This window comes from Balaenoptera ricei, chromosome 11, assembly GCF_028023285.1.
Source record: "Balaenoptera ricei isolate mBalRic1 chromosome 11, mBalRic1.hap2, whole genome shotgun sequence".
Taxonomy (NCBI): domain Eukaryota; kingdom Metazoa; phylum Chordata; class Mammalia; order Artiodactyla; family Balaenopteridae; genus Balaenoptera; species Balaenoptera ricei.
The window spans coordinates 75331793-75348563 of record NC_082649.1 but is presented as its reverse complement, the minus strand read 5'-3'; the positions used below and the strand labels follow the sequence as shown (position 1 = coordinate 75348563).

The following is a 16771-nucleotide window of genomic DNA, read 5'->3' as shown; positions in this document are numbered from 1 at the left end:
CTATGTCTACTTATAACACTAAACACACTGCACTGTGAATATTTACCATTTCCACAACCATTCTCTCACCAATTAGAGTCAACTCTTTGGGGGTAGCAATGACTGTTGCTTCTCACTTTTTAAACCTGGTAATTAGCAGAGTTATCTGGTACAAAGAGGGTATTTAATAAATGAATGTCAAAGAACATGTCTGGTTAATATTTTACAGTTTCCATTACTCGGGGGAGAAGGTATCTCTTACTACGAGGACAGTAGTGTTCATCTCTACTTACAAGAAGCACCTAACTGCCTCCTTTCCCTGGCAGAAGATAGGGAAGGGATGGATTTATCCCAGCTTGATGGCTCCCCCAGAGATTTACTACAAACAGGCTACAATAAATAGAGGATCACAAAACAAGAAGACCCAGCAATACTGATAATTTACCAATATATTTAAACTGATAATAAAATTGTTTTTTTAAAAAAGGTACAGTGAATTACAGAATAAAACTGTAGTGCCAGAGCTGACAGCCTACGACATGTTACATAAGGATTTCTTCTGCTCACATATATCACGCTGAAGCCCAGCAACTGGGCCAATGTATAGATTTGGGAGATGAACCAAGGGCTAATACTACCTGGGCAGTTTGAGGCTGCTGTACTATTGAAAGCAGTTAAAGATCATGTCTGACTAAGCTGACAATCTAGTCTAGTCAAACCTGCCTTTGGAAAGGTTCTTGTGACAGCATAGAAATGTTAGTAATCTTTTCAATTTGCAAAAGTCAAGTATTTAAAGCAACCTGACAAAAATGTTTCGTTCTAATACTTTTATTGATGACTCTACCTAGCAGCATTTCCTAAAATGGAGCGCTAGCAGGTATTAACAAAAAAGGATTTTGGGGTCAGAAGAGTTTGGAAAATACTTGGTTAAAAGACATTTAAAGAGTTTTTATTTATTTAAACCACAGGCTTTCTCAGAGCTTAATGGGTTTTTTGTCCATAATGAGGCTCTAAAGGTTAGATGTGTTTTCCAAACTTATTTGACCATTGAGAATCCCTGCTCCCCTTTTTAGGAACACTGGAACCGGCACTATGGTATAACATATACGGTATACATGGTATTATGAAGAAACTACTTTGGAAATAGGAAGCTTTTTATTTATTTATTTTTGGCTGTGTTGGGTCTTTTTTTTTTTTTTTTTTTTAAATATTTTATTTATTTATTTATTTATTTATTTATGGCTGTGTTGGGTCTTCGTTTCTGTGTGAGGGCTTTCTCTAGTTGCGGCAAGTGGGGGCCATTCTTCATCGCAGTGCGCGGGCCTCTCACTGTCGCAGCCTCTCTTGTTGCGGAGCACAGGCTCCAGACGTGCAGGCTCAGTAGTTGTGGCTCACGGGCCCAGTCGCTCCGCGGCATGTGGGATCCTCCCAGACCAGGGCTCGAACCCGTGTCCCCTGCATTGGCAGGCAGACTCTCAACCACTGCGCCACCAGGGAAGCCCTGTGTTGGGTCTTTATTTCTGTGCGAGGGCTTTCTCTAGTTGCGGCAAGTGGGGGCCACTCTTCATCGCGGTGCGCGGGCCTCTCACCATGGCGGCCTCTCTTGTTGCGGAGCACAGGCTCCAGATGCGCAGGCTCAGTAGTTGTGGCTCACGGGCCTAGCTGCTCCGCGGCATGTGGGATCTTCCCGGACCAGGGCTCGAACCCGTGTCCCCTGCATTGGCAGGCAGATTCTCAAGCACTGCGCCACCAGGGAAGCCCTAAAGCATTTTTGAAGCACTTTTAAAACAAACTTTGCTCTCGAAATTCATCCAGAAACATTATTACTGTCATACTGCCAAGATTCAAAAACAAAATTAATTGTAAAACACAATTTTAAAGTTTTTTGGGCGGGGTACAGAGGCTGCAGGAACACTGCCACGTTAAATGTACACATGTATTGTAAGCTAAATGCAAATTTCAGAAACGTTAAAACATGAAAAACATGTGTTGAGGAAAAACAAGGTATCTGCAGAGAAAAATCTGCAATTACCTGCTGTATTTACGGCACTTTATTAAAAATCAGAATTAAGACTATACAACCTGACTGCCATTTAAATGAGTTGTTTCTCTATTACCTTATACAGATTATTTATTTTGCTTTTGAGTTAATATATTTACTTTATGATATACAGTCAGCCTTTTCTATTACCTCTTTACACATACACCACTTAAAGAACCAGTGTTCACTGTGATAAGTTTAAAAACTGTTTAAGACACTTGACTGGGAGACTGAAACTACTAGTATGTTGGAGTCTGGTTCTGTCTCCTTCCCTGCACTGAGTAGGAAGGTCAATACTACAATCTACTTGAGTAGGTTGAAGGGTCTCTTGAGATGACCGGCAGTAACGGGAAGTAAAACTCCAGAAACGTTAAAAAGAAAACAAGACCCAAATGAGAGGTTTTAACATTTCCAGGATGGGAAATTATTCATCTGATTGTCTTTTAAAAAAATAATTAATTAATTTATTCATTTTTGGCTGCTTTGGGTCTCTGTTGCTGTGCACGGGCTTTTTCTAGCTGCGGAGAGCGGGGGCTACTCTTCGTTGCAGCGTGCGGGCTTCTCATTGCGGTGGCTTCTCTTGTTGCGGAGCACGGGCTCTAGGCGCATGGGCTTCAGAAGTTGTGGCTCGCGGGCTCTAGAGTGCAGGCTCAGTAGTTGCAGTGCACGGGCTTAGGTGATCCGAGGCATGTGGCATCTTCCCAGACTGGGGCTCGAACGCTTGTCTCCTGCATTGGCAGGTGGATTCTTAACCACTTTGCCACCAGGGAAGTCCCTCTAATTGCCTTTTGACTGCAATCTAAGATGAAAGTTACCAAACCTTCATTCTGGTATTTTTTGCTACATAAGGCTTCTGATTCTAAGACTGTTTTTTTTTTTAAGGTTAGAAAAGAGACAGGGCAAGTTAGCTGGATAGACAAGTACTCTTCAAATTAAGAAAAAAATTTTTTTTAACTTGAAGTATAGTCGATTTACCATGTTCTGTTAGTTTCTGGTATACAGCAAAGTGATTCAGTTATACAAATACATACATATTCTTCTTCATATTCCTTTCCATTATGATTTATTATAGGATATTGAATATAGTTCCCTGTGCTATACAGTAGGACTTTGTTGTCCATTTTATGTATAGTAGTCTGTATCTGCTAATCCCAAACTCCTAATTTATCCCTCCCCCACCCCCTTTCCCCTTTGGTAACCATAAGTCTTTTTTCTATGTGAGTCTGTTTCTGTTTTGTAAATAAATTCATTTGTGTCATATTTTAGATTCCCACATACAAGTGATATCATATGATATTTGTCTTCCTCTATCTAACTAACTTCACTTAGTATGATAATCTCTAGTCCATCCATGTTACTGCAAATGGCATGATTTCATTCTTTTTTATGGCTGAGTAGCATTCCATTGTGTATATATACTATATCTTCTTTATTCATTCATCTATCAATGGACATTTACGTTGCTTCCATGTCTTGGCTACTGTAAACAGTGCTACGATGAACACTGGGGTGCATGTATCTTTTCAAATTATGGGTTTTCTGGAGTTTTCTCCAGATATGTGCCCAGGAGTGGGACTGCTAGATCCATATGGCAACTCTTTTTTTAAGGAACCTCCATACTGTTTTTCCATAGTACCTGCACCAATTTATATTCCCAACAACAGTGTAGGAGGGTTCCGTTTTCTCCATACCCTCTCCAGCATTTGTTACATGTAGGCTTTTTAATGATGGCCATTCTGACCAGTGTGAGGTGGTACCTCACTGCTGGTTTTGATTTGCATTTCTCTAATAATTTGCAATGCTGAGCAGCTTTTCATGTGCCCCTTGGCCATCTGTATGTGTTCTTTGAAGAAATGTGTATTTAGGTCTTCTACCCATTGTTTGATTGGGTTTTTTTTTGTTATTGAGTTGTATGAACTGTTTGTATATTTTGGAAATTAAGCCCTTGTCGGTGGCATCGTTTGTAAATATTTTCTCCCAGTCTGTAGGTGGTCTCTTCATTTTCTTTATGGTTTCCTTTGCTGTGCAAAAGCTTATAAGTTTGATTAGGTCCCATTTGTTTATTTTTACTTTTGCTATTGCCTTAGGAGATTGACCTAAGAAAACGATGGTACGATTTATGTCAGAGAATGTTTTGCCTATGTTCTCTTCTAGGAGTTTTATGGTGTCACGTCTTATATTTAAATCTTCAAGCCATTTTGAGTTTATTTTTGTGTATGGTGTGAGGGTGTGTTCTAACTTCATTATTTACATGTGGCTGTCCAGCTTTCCCAATACCACTTGCTGAAGAGACTGTCTTAGAAAAACTTTTTTTGAATTGATATTCTATCATCCTGTCTTCATTTGTGAGCTGGAGTTCAGTGATTAAAAAAAACATTTTCTTCAACTACTTGTTTATCTCAGGTATAATTCCTACAGGAAAGGTAACATAAATGCTTTATTCTTCTCTTTATCTACCTGTTTTCAGAATGAGAAATGGGTTTCCTAAGTTCTTCCAGAGGTGATCAAATCTTTTTTTCTTTTTTAGTATCATTGAAACTTTATGGATTTAAACATATTTGATATATTTCAATCCACTGCTCTTATTATTGTTTGATGCTCAAATTGTCTAATCTTTAATCAGTCAAAATTCCACGTTAATTCCTGAGTTCTTCTAACAGAACCTCAGCAGTCTTAGATAACTCCATTGCTTCCTGATATAACAAAAATCTTATAAATTCAATTTATACATTTCCTGCCCTAGATTCAGAGTCAGCTATTTCCCAGAGAAGTCCTGTTTCGACCTATTTATTTGATGGGAGGAATCCTTTCTCTAGGTATGTGGATTAATTTGCTACTTTATTTCTCTTGGAGTGATATTGCTTGTTGGTTTATCTTTTGACTTGGTTGGTTCTTTGGCTTTACCTGTTGGCTCAATATTCACTGAAAACATGCTGGCTACAAAGGAGCATGCTGGGAATGACAGGAAAAACCAAGAGGACTACAACCAGGTCCTTGTCCTTGAGATTTCAATTCAGTTTGTAGACAGAACTAGAAATATCTAACATAACAACAAAGGGGGAAAAATGCTATAAAGCACTGTGGGAATTTGAAATGGACAACGGCAGGGGCATTTATGAAGAGGGTAAAGAAAAAAAAAAAAGAATAGGATTTCAAAAGCTATAAATGGAAGGAAAGGCAGAGAGAGTGGCACGAGCAAAGAAAAAGAAAACGAGAAGGATGTGAGAGAGTTGCACATCTAATGAGGGCAGCTGGAGGAGACTGGAGGGAAGAGGTAAAGAATATATTTCAAGGCCCTTTAGGTGCCAGTAGTTAACATGTATAGGTGCTAAGCACATTATACATGTTAACTACTTATGACAAACCACATAAATAGTTATTTTTTTGTTCTATTTTTACAGATGAGGCAACTAAAGTCAAAGAAGCTAAACTTGTTTGAGATCTCATTTTGGCAAATGGCAGCGCTAGTATTCAAAAACAGTTTCTTCTCCCTCTTTCCTCTAAATAACGTTGCTTAACATATATTAAGGGAAGTAATGGGAAATAAAATCAAAAGGTTGAATTGAGTCCACATTTTTGAGGGCCTCAAGTGTACAGGTAAGCATTTCAGACTTTATTCTACAGTATGACACGGCTACTTAAGGCTTCTAAAAGCAGGAGAATGACATGAATAAAGCTGTAATAGAAGAATATTCTGGAGGCACTGGGTTGGCAAAATATGGTGGCCAGAAGTGGAGAGCTACTGTAACATTCTAGGTTGGCATCTGGAAAAACAAGTAGCAGCAGGGAAGGGAGGCAAATGGTGTAGGTGACAACTGCTAAAGGTAAAGAAGAGACAGGATTCAGAAAAGTTACCAATATTCTGAGCTAGAGTGTTTACAGAATGATGGAGCAATAAATGAAACTGGGAAGTTAGTGGATTGCTCTAGTTTGAAGGTGGAAATTAGGCTTTGTACAGAGCAATTATAAGGTGAAAGTAGGACATTCAAGAGGAAACAACCAAGCAAGCAGCTGGAAATACAGGTACAGAGCCAGGAAGCATGTATTCACAGCAGACAACATGAGAAGGGAAATTTGGGACTTGAGGATAAGGGAAAGCACATAAAACCGTTGCCAGAAACTTAACAGAGCAGAGTTCTTAAACCTAGTTGTCCAAAAGAACAACCCAAGGCTTTTTAAAAATAGGTATGCCTAATAGACGGAACCTACCTCAACATAATAAAGGCCATATATGACAAACCCACAGCCAACATCGTTCTCAATGGTGAAAAACTGAAACCATTTCCTCAAAGAACAGGAACAAGACAAGGTTGCCCACTCTCACCACTATTATTCAACATAGTTTTGGAAGTTTTAGCCACACCAATCAAAGAAGAAAAAGAAATAAAAGGAATCCAAATCGGAAAAGAAGAAGTAAAACTGTCACTGCTTGCAGATGACATGATACTATACATAGAGATGCTAAAGACGCTACCAGAAAACTACTAGAGCTAATAAATGACTCTGGTAAAGTAGCAGGATACAAAATTAATGCACAGAAATCTCTTGCATTCCTATACATGAACAATGAAAAATCTGAAAGAGAAATTAAAGAAACACTCCCATTTACCACTGCAACAAAGAGAAGAAAATACCTAGGAATAAACCTACCTAAGGAGACAAAAGACCTGTATGCAGAAAACTATAAGACACTGATGAAAGAAATTAAAGATGATACAAACAGATGGAAAGATATACCATGTTCTTGGATTAGAAGAATCAACATTGTGAAAATGATTATACTACCCAAAGCAATCTACAGATTCAATGTAATCCCTACCAAACTACCAATGGCATTTTTCACAGAACTAGAACAGGGATTCCCTGGTGGCGCAGTGGTTAAAAATCTGCCTGTCAGTGCAGGGGACACAGGTTTGAGCCCTGGTCCGGAAAGATGCCCACATGCCGCGGAGCAACTAAGCCCATGCGCCACAACTACTGAGCCTGTGCTCTAGAGCCCACAAGCCACAACTACTGAGCCTGTATGCCACAACTACTGAAGCCCACACGCCTACAGTCTGTGCTCAGCAACAAGAGAAGCCACCGCAATGAGAAGCCCGTGCACTGCAACGAAGAGTAGCCCCTGCTCACCGCAACTAGAGAGAGAGCCTGCGTGCAGCAATGAAGACCCAACACAGCCAAAAATTTAAAAATAAATAAACAAATAAAGAACTAGAAAAAAAAATTCAAAATTTGTATGGAAACACAAAAGACCCTGAAGAGCCAAAGCAATCTTGAGAAAGAAAAATAGAGCTGGAGGAATCAGGTTCCCTGACTTCAGACTATATTACAAAGCTACAGTAATCAAGACAGTATGGTACTGGCACAAAAACAGAAATATAGATCAATGGAACAGGATAGAAAGCCCAGAGATAAACCCACGCACATATGGTCACCTTATCTTTGAAAAAGGAGACACGAATATACAATGGAGAAAAGACAGCCTCTTCAATAAGTGGTGCTGGGAAAACTGGACAGCTACATGTAAAAGAATGAAATTAGAACACTCCCTAATGCCATACACAAAAATAAACTCAAAATGGATTAAAGACCTAAATGTAAGGTCAGACACTATAAAACAGAGGAAAACAGAGGCAGAACACTCTATGACATAAATCACAGCAAGATCCTTTTTGACCCACCTCCTAGAGAAATGGAAATAAAAACAAAAATAGGACTTCCCTGGTGGCGCAGTGGTTAAGAATCCACCTGCCAATGCAGGGGACATGGGTTTGGGCCCTGGTCCAGGAAGATCCCACATGCCGTGAAGCAACTAAGCCCATGCGCCACAACTACTGAGCCTGCACTCTAGATCCCGCAAGCCACAACTACTGAGCCCTGATGTCACAACTACTGAAGTCCGCACACCTAGAGCCCATGATCTGCAACAAGAGAAACCACCTCAATGAGAAGCCCGCGCACCACAACAGTAGCCCCCGCTCACCACAACTAGAGAAAGCCCACGTGCAGCAACAAAGACCCAACGCAGCCAAAATTAAATAAATAAATAAATTTGTATATATATAAAAAAATAAAAATAAAATAAAAACAAAAATAAACAAATGGGACGTCAGGAAACGTAAAAGCTTTTGCACAGCAAAGGAAACCATAAACAAGAACAAAAGACAAGCCTCAGAATGGGAGAAAATATTTGCAAACTGACAAAGATTAACCTCCAAAATCAACAAGCAGCTCATGCAGCTCAATATCAAAAAAAACAAACAACCCAGTCCAAAAATGGGCAGAAGACCTAAATAGACATTTCTCCAAAGAAGATACAGATTGCCAACAAACACATGAGAGGATGCTCAACATCACTAGTCATTAGAGAAATGCAAATCAAAACTACAATGAGGTATCACCTCACACTGGTCAGAATGGCCATCATCAAAAAATCTACAAACAACAAATGCTGGAGAGGGTGTGGAGAAAAGGGAACCCTCTTGCACTGCTGGTGGGAATGTAAATTGATACAGCCACTATGGAGAACAGTATAGAGGTTCCTTAAAAAACTAAAAATAGGGGGCTTCCCTGGTGGCGCAGTGGTTGAGAATCTGCCTGCCAATGCAGGGGACATGGGTTCGAGCCCTGGTCTGGGAAGATCCCACATGTCACGGAGCAACTAGGCCCGTGAGCCACAATTACTGAGCCTGCGTGTCTGGAGCCTGTGCTCCGCAACAAGAGAGGCCGCGATAATGAGAGGCCCGCACACCGCGATGAAGAGTGGCCCCCACTTGCCGCAACTAGAGAAAGCCCTTGCACAGAAACGAAGACCCAACACAGCCAAAAATAAATAAATAAAATAAAATAAAAAATTTAAAAAAAACAAACACTAAAAATAGAACTACCACATGACTCAGCAATCCCACTACTGGGCATATACCCCGAGAAAACCATAATTCAAAAAGAGTCATGTACCACAATGTTCACTGCAGCACTATTTACAATAGCCAGGACATGGAAGCAACCTAAGTGTCCATCGACAGATGAATAGGTAAAGAAGACGTGGCACATATATACAATGGAATATTACTCGGCTATAAAAAGAAACAAAATTGAGTTATTTGTAGTGAGGTGGATGGACCTAGAGTCTGTCATACAGAGTGAAGGAAGTCAGAAAGAGAAAAACAAATACCGTATGCTAACACATATATATGGAATCTAAAAAAAAAAAAAAAAGAAAGGTTCTGATGAACCTAGGGGCAGGACAGAAAAAATGACGCAGATGTAGAGAATGGACTTGAGGACACGGGGAGGGGGAAGGGCAAGCTGGGACGAAGTGAGAGGGTAGCATTGACATATATACACTACCAAATGTAAAATAGATAGCTAGTGGGAAGCAGTCACATAGCACAGGGAGATCAGCTCAGTGCTTTGTGACTACCTAGAGGGGTGGGATAGGGAGGGTGGGAGGGAGACACAAGAAGGAGGGGATACGGGGATATATGTATACATATAGCTGACTCACGTTATACAGCAGAAACTACCACAACATTGTGAAGCAATTATACTCCAATAAAGATGTTAATAAATAAATAAATACAAAGGGAAACAAACAACAACAAAAAAATAGGCATGCCTGGGTCCCACACCTAACAAGTCTCCTTCTTAGGGCTGAAGGGTGGGATACACACATGTGTAGTTTTACAAAGCTCTGCAGGTAATTCTGGTGCATATCCTGGGTTGAGAAGCCACCTTTTAAATGAACAAAAGAAGACTGCCATGCCATCAGACAGATTCTCTCAGTCAATCTGGCAAATCTGGCACATTCTGTGGTGAATCAGCTTTGTGATTTCTGCTAGTAGCAGGAAAGTGGAAGTATGTAAAGCTTATGGTGAAAGTTTCCAAGAGCTAGAAATAAGCAAAACAGCATGGCCAAAAATCACGGAGTAGTCAAGGAGTTGGTGAGAGTACCTCTGAAATGCCAATGATGGGTTCCAAAGGACAGATGGGTAAAGAAGCCTGGGGCTGAAGCTACTGAGAAAGATGGGCAAACTTGATGGTAAAAAAAGATGGTGCAAATGATTGGCAAGGGTTTCAGTAATAATTAAAGCACCTGACCCTGAGCTAAGCACTTTATGTTCACCCTTTCAGTGTTCACATTGAACTGTGAACTGTGAACATTCAACTGTGCCACAATGTGAACACTCAATATTATACCACAAACCTTGAGACAGTAGTATCATGAGTCCCATTTCACAAGATGAGGAAATTAAAGCTGAGACAGGTTAAGGAGAGGTAACTGAGTCACAGCAGAATAAAAAGGGCAGTGGGTAACAAGAAGGTTGCCAATACCCAATCCTCATATAAGCCTCTCCAGATTAGGAGGAAGGTTGTCAAAATCTTAGTTGAGATGAGGTGGTAGAAAGAACTTTTGTAAAATGGCAGATAAAGATTTATGAGACGTTTGAAAATTTATTCAACCAATATGTGCCAGGTTAAGTGTGGAGAGTCTACAATGAAGACAGACACGCTGCCTGTTCTTGAACAGCTTACAGGTTAGTGAGGGAGGCAACCATACAAAGGGGATGAGTACAGTGTGCAACAGGGACATGGAAGGGCATTTTGTTCAGCCTAGAAAGGTTTCTAGGTGAAGGAAAGATCATGTACAAGGGCTTGAAGGCCAGAAGGGGCAAGATCTACTGCGGGGAGTAAAAGCAATTCAGTGCAGTTGTAGCAGAAAGCAAAAGGAAGATACCATTTGCCTTACTCATAACAGGCCCTTTGTTCATAGAGGCTTAACCTAGCAACAGAGTGGGTAAAGTGGGACCTGGACTGATCAGCTAATTGGAGTTATATGTGAAGTTTATAGAACTAAATGGTCCCAAGATTTGCAACAGAGGGTTACTGTAATGTATGACCCAGAAAACTCATGCCATCTGAGCAGTTTGTGGGTTTGTGAACAGAGCAGTGGCCAGCAATCGGGTTGTTAAGGCTCCCATTCCAGGAGGATCTGATAGGTTGGCTTTCTCTCTTTCTCCCTTCCATTTTCTTTTTCTTTCTTTTTTTAAAAAAGTCTGTTAGAATGTCATCCTATTTGTTTGCAATAACATTTTATATCTATAGGGCAGGGTGTTACTAAAGTGCTGACCAATGAGTCTTTTCCCTGAAGCCACACTGTGTGGAAAGCCAAACATCAAAATCAGCTTGTTTTGGAGAGCTTGGAAAAGAAGACACACTAATATGAACTGATATGTTCAATGACCTCAGACTCATCACATTTTTAACAAAAATCCTGATTTATATATACATACACACACAAATATAAAAACACTTTTATATATTATATATATATATATTTTTTTAATTTCCTTTTACACAAACATTATTTTATACAAATACATAAATGTCATATATCCTAGAGGGGTTTTATTTCAGTTTTGCTAGTCTTGCCCTTTTTAATTTGGCTCCCACTTCTCCTTTACTCCTCCTCTCCAATCATACTCCAGGAAGACTCACATTAATGACTAGTATGTATGCATTCTTCCATGTTTTCCCCCCATGTTCATAAAATCATACACAAACATATGCATATAAATGTACATTTATAGGGATTGATGAGACTTTTTAAAAATAATGAAATTACTAAAAGTAATCCTTTCCTCACTCAACATCTTACAGAAATCCCTGCAATTCATATAATACTAATGTATTCTTTTTAATACCTGCATGAAGGGCAATTTAAAAATTATCCTTCCATTGTTTTTTGTACTATGCACACTGATGCAAAAAAATCCTTTCATAGATCCCCACAAACTAGTTTTTATCATTTCAAGTGTCTAATTTGATATCTTTATTATAAATGTATTCAAAAGCACTATAGAGCATCTGTCTCCTAGAGTAATGGAAATATAAACAAAAATAAACAAATTGGGCCTAATTAAATTTATAAGCTTTTGCACAGCAAAGGAAACCATAAACAAAATGAAAAGACAACCTACAGACTGGGAGAAAATATTTGCTAATGATGCTACCAACAAGGGCTTAATTTCCAAAATATACAAACAGCTCATACAACTCAGTAACAGAAAAAAAACCCAACCCAATCAAAAAAATGGGCCCAAGACCTAAACAGACATTTCTCCAAAGAAGACATACAGATGGCCAATAGGCACATGAAAAGATGCTCAACATCACTAATTATTAGAGAAGTGCAAATCAAAACTACAATGAGATACCACCTCCCATGGGTCAGAATGGTCATCATTATAAAGTCTACAAATAATAATTGGTGGAGAGGGTGTAGAGAAAAGGGAGCCCTCCTATACTGTTGGTGGGAATGTAAATTGGTGCAGCTACTATGGAGAACAGTATGGAGGTTCCTTAAAAAACTAAAAATGGAGTTACCATATGACCCTGCAATCCTATTCCTGAGCATGTATCCAGAGAAAACCATAAATCAAAAAGATACATGCACCCCAATGTTCATAGCAGCACTATTTACAACAGCCAACACATGGAAGCAACCTAAATGTCCACAGACAGATAGACATAGACAGATGAATGGATAAAGAAGATGTGGTTTATATACAAGATGGAATACTACTCAGCCATAAAAAGGAATGAAATCATGCTATTTGCAGTAACATGGATGGACCTAGAGATTATTATACTAAGTGAAGTAAGTCAGATAGAGAAAGACAAATATCATATGGTATCACTTATATGTGGAATCTTAAAAAATGATGTAAATGAACTTATTTACAAAACAAAAACAGACTCACAGACATAGTTTCATTTCTGAATTTAATTTATTAATATCCTAATCAGGATTTTTTATCTATTGTCACAAATGAAATTAGTTACAATTTTCTTCTTTGTACTTTATCTGTATCAGAATTTGGCACTAATGACAGGCTGCTGGCTTCTTCAAAGGATTTTGAGAGCTTCCCACCTTCAACTATGTTGGAGTATTTAAACAACATTGGATTTATCTGTTTTTTTTTTTTTTAAAAGCTACTTTATTTATTGATTTATTTTTGGCTGTGTTGGGTCTTCGGTTCGTGCGAGGGCTTTCTCTAGTTGCAGCAAGTGGGGGCCACTCTTCATCGTGGTGCGGGGACCGCTCTTCATCGCGGTGCGCGGGCCTTTCACTATCGCGGCCCCTCCCGTTGCGGGGCACAGGCTCCAGACGCGCAGGCTCAGTAGTTGTGGCTCACGGGCCCAGCTGCTCCGTGGCATGTGGGATCTTCCCAGACCAGGGCTCGAACCCGTGTCCCCTGCATTAGCAGGCAGATTCTCAACCACTGCGCCACCAGGGAAGCCCCCTGTTTTTTATTAAGACCTAATTCGGCTGTGAATGCCCGTTTCTGGTCAATCTTTAATAATTTTTTTTAGTCTCTTTTAAAGAAATCAACTTAAAAGTCTCCTACATCTTGGGATAATTTTGCCAGGAAAACATTAATTTATTCTAGTTTTTTTTTTTTTTTCTTTGCCATAGTTTGGCATGTAACAGTCTCTAATAATTCTTTTGGTATATCCCATATTTGTGTTTATATCTCCTTTCTCATTCCTTACATTTTTTTTTCACCTAATAAAGGAATCAAGGCTTATTAATTACCTATTTTACTGTTTTGTTTTAAAGATCCAGCCTTTGGGTTTGTTTAATCCCTTCCAGAGTTTTTCGTTCATTTCATTAATTTCTGCTTTTTTATTTCTTCTTCGCAACTTCTTTTTCTTGTTGTTCTTTTTCTAATTTCTTCTAAGTGCCAAGTTCCTTCATTGTTTGTCTTTCTTCTTTAATACGGAAAATATTTAAGATTATAAATTTTTATCTGAGTAAAGAATTTACTGTATTTTGGTATGAAAGTCTCCTTTCCTTTCCACATAGTTTGAAATTCCCTTTTTGATGTCTTCTTTGATCCAGAGGTTATCCAGTAGTGTTGTACAATTTCAGTAGGATTTTCCAAGTGATATAAAGCTTATCATAATACTGTTTAGCATAGAGCATCTTTTTTTTATTTTTTAAAGCATATGCTTAAACAGTAATACTCAACTCATGACACAGCTGTATCCCAAGAGGCCATGCATAATATAAGTCAACTTTTTGAAGGCAATAAATACCAAAAGAAACAACATTTTAAATGATGAAGAAATTTTTCTTTACTTCCCTTACAGTTGGCATAAAAGATAAATTTTCAAAGAAGCCTGCAAGAATCTATGTTGTCAAAATAATATTGTACTAATAGTAACCCTGAATCTCAGAGTTGCCCTCTTAGCTTTCTACAGCATTTTCTAAAGTGGCCCCCACAGCTAGATGGGGAAGAAGAGTGGGAAGGAGTTTGGAACTTACCTACATTTTATAACAGTCACCCCCTTGGAGATCTGCATATATGTTAGCATGTTATAAGGTCGGAGAAGTCCTGACTATCTTTGGTTAACTAAGCATTCCTAAATGTATTTGATTACTTCATTCTTCTATCAATTAACACCTTTTAATTCTCTTTGAGAAATGCAAGCCAAGAAAATAGATATTCCTTGGAGAGAAAGATGGTGTAATCAAATTCTGTCTTCTCTGTGGGCTCCTCACAGCTGGGGTTCAGTAAATGTTTGCTGAATGACTTGCTAGCAGAGGAGGTGTGATGTGGCAAGAGCAGATATCAGAGTGTCCACTGCAGCTGTTCTCAGTATGTTTATACATAAGTTGAGTTCTCTTAGTAAGGAGCACTCAATATTTTGCATCAAAATATAAACTTTCCGTTCTATTTTAAATTGTAAATGAAAATTCCTAAGACGTTGGCCCTACACACATCCAAATTTCAAAACCTAACACCTTAAAAAAACAAACAAGCAAACAAACAAAAAACCTAACACTCTGAGGAGGCCAACAAAACCCAGCAAAAATAATACTGCAGTTGCAGTATGTAAACGTATATGCACGTGTACACACACACACTATCATCACCAGCACCCCCTGGATTCCCATATCTACTGTGCAAAATGCCAGAGACTAATGACTTAGGGTATTACCAGATCAGAGTGTGCTCAGAGAAACAAAAGGAGAAACTTGCCAATCGGTTCCACTGTCTATACTGAACTGCGACAGTGGGACTGCATACTTTTGGTTCCTACTTATTTAGTTTTATGATTCAGTCATATAATTTCATGGTCATAAAGTAAACAGTGAACTAGGTAGGGCCAAAAAGCCTCAGAATTGTAAAATTAATCTAAATTTATTTAGCTAGAGAAATCCTAGTTTCAAAAACTTGAGACATGAAATTTTATATTCGTGGTAGCTGCCTACAGAATTCTGATTTTGTATGGGGCAACAATGAAGACACAACCAAAAGGGATAAATCATAATTGTTCTATGCCAGTCACGGATCTCCTGCTCCCCTTTGCCAAGTAACTTCCTTCCCAGGCTCCTTTGTAGCTACAGTTAAAGGTATGTATGTGACCTACCCATGCAGCCAGTGAGACAAAAGAAAGAATCTGCTGGAAGGAGTCTATGAAAGATTGTTCTTTCAAACATGAAAAGAGAGCCACACAAAAAGGCATTTTGCCCCCACCTTATCTTTTTTGCCTAGGACACTGGTGTGAGGAAAATAAAGCCTGGGGCTGCAGCCATCACCCTTAGACCATGAGGCAACAAGCAAAAGCGTAAAAAACCAACATGTAAGGGATAACAGAATGGGAGGACCTTGGATAAGTAAGACCCTGGATTCCTGATAACGTCACTGAGCCAAGTGAACAAAGTCTGGACCTACCTACCTCCAGGCTTGTTAATAAGTTAACAAGAAATATCCTTATGGTTTAAGCTCCTATTGGTTGAGTACAGCATCACCACAGCCAACTGTTTCCTAACTGACACAGTAGTGCCCTGTGTTTTCATACTGTGATAAAGATTATAAAGTATTTAACATTTTAGAATTTAAAATTTTAGAAAAACAACAGGGAAAGTGAGAAACTCAACTTTTCACTGCATAAAATGTTGTACTTAAACTGCTTCTGCAAGCATGAAATGTTTTGTAACATTAAACAATAGAATAAAAAATTAAACAAACAAGACAAATAATAGGAAAAATCGATCCATACCCGTACCTTTCCGTGTGTTCTCCGTCACATCTACCCCAAACTGGATAATGTCACCGGAAAGAATTTCACATGGTGGACTTTCTTCAGAGCCTCGACTCAATCTCTGACTATTTATAAAGGTACCATTACTACTTTTAGTGTCTTGGAGATAAAACTGCAAAAATAAAATTTAAAAAAAGAGCCAAAGATTAGTAGTAATAATTCCAAACTTACTTTTTAAAAAAAGTATCAATACTTCCAACTTTGCAAACTACTGCAGGTAGATTTTTTTCCCCTATCAATTCAAACCGCTTATTTTAGCTAAGATTCTCCTTCATTACATATGAAATTAGAACCCTGAAACTGGGTGATTTAAAATCCAGCTGGACAAAATGGTATATCACTTCAGAAAACAGTTTACAAGGTCCTCAAAGTGTTAAACAAAAAGTTAGCATATGACCCTGCAATTCTACTCTGAGGTATATACTGAAGAGAACTGAAAACATATGTCTTCACTAAAACTTGTACACGAATGTTCATAGCAGCATTATTCCTTATAGCCAAAAAATGGAAACAACCCCAATGCCCATCAACTGATGAACGGGTTAACAAAACATAGTATATCCACATGAATTATATTATTTTGCAATAAAAAGGAATGAAGTACTGATTCAAGCTATAACATGGATGAACTTTTAA

The 16771-nt window shown here is 38.7% G+C and overlaps 1 protein-coding gene across 41 annotated transcripts in view; it reads right to left on the bottom strand.

The window, feature by feature from the left end:
- SLMAP (sarcolemma associated protein) overlaps positions 1-16771 on the bottom strand; it is a 312286-nt gene that overhangs the window by 233766 nt on the left and 61749 nt on the right. For 24 of the 41 annotated variants that reach the window (XM_059939984.1, XM_059939992.1, XM_059940004.1 and 21 more), the window contains exon 2: positions 16100-16247. In XM_059939984.1, coding sequence (XP_059795967.1) covers positions 16100-16247 — 148 coding nt within the window. Of the gene's footprint in view, positions 1-16093; positions 16248-16771 lie in introns of all 41 variants that reach the window. The other 17 variants (XM_059939987.1, XM_059939983.1, XM_059939999.1 and 14 more) reach the window with 1 other exon arrangement.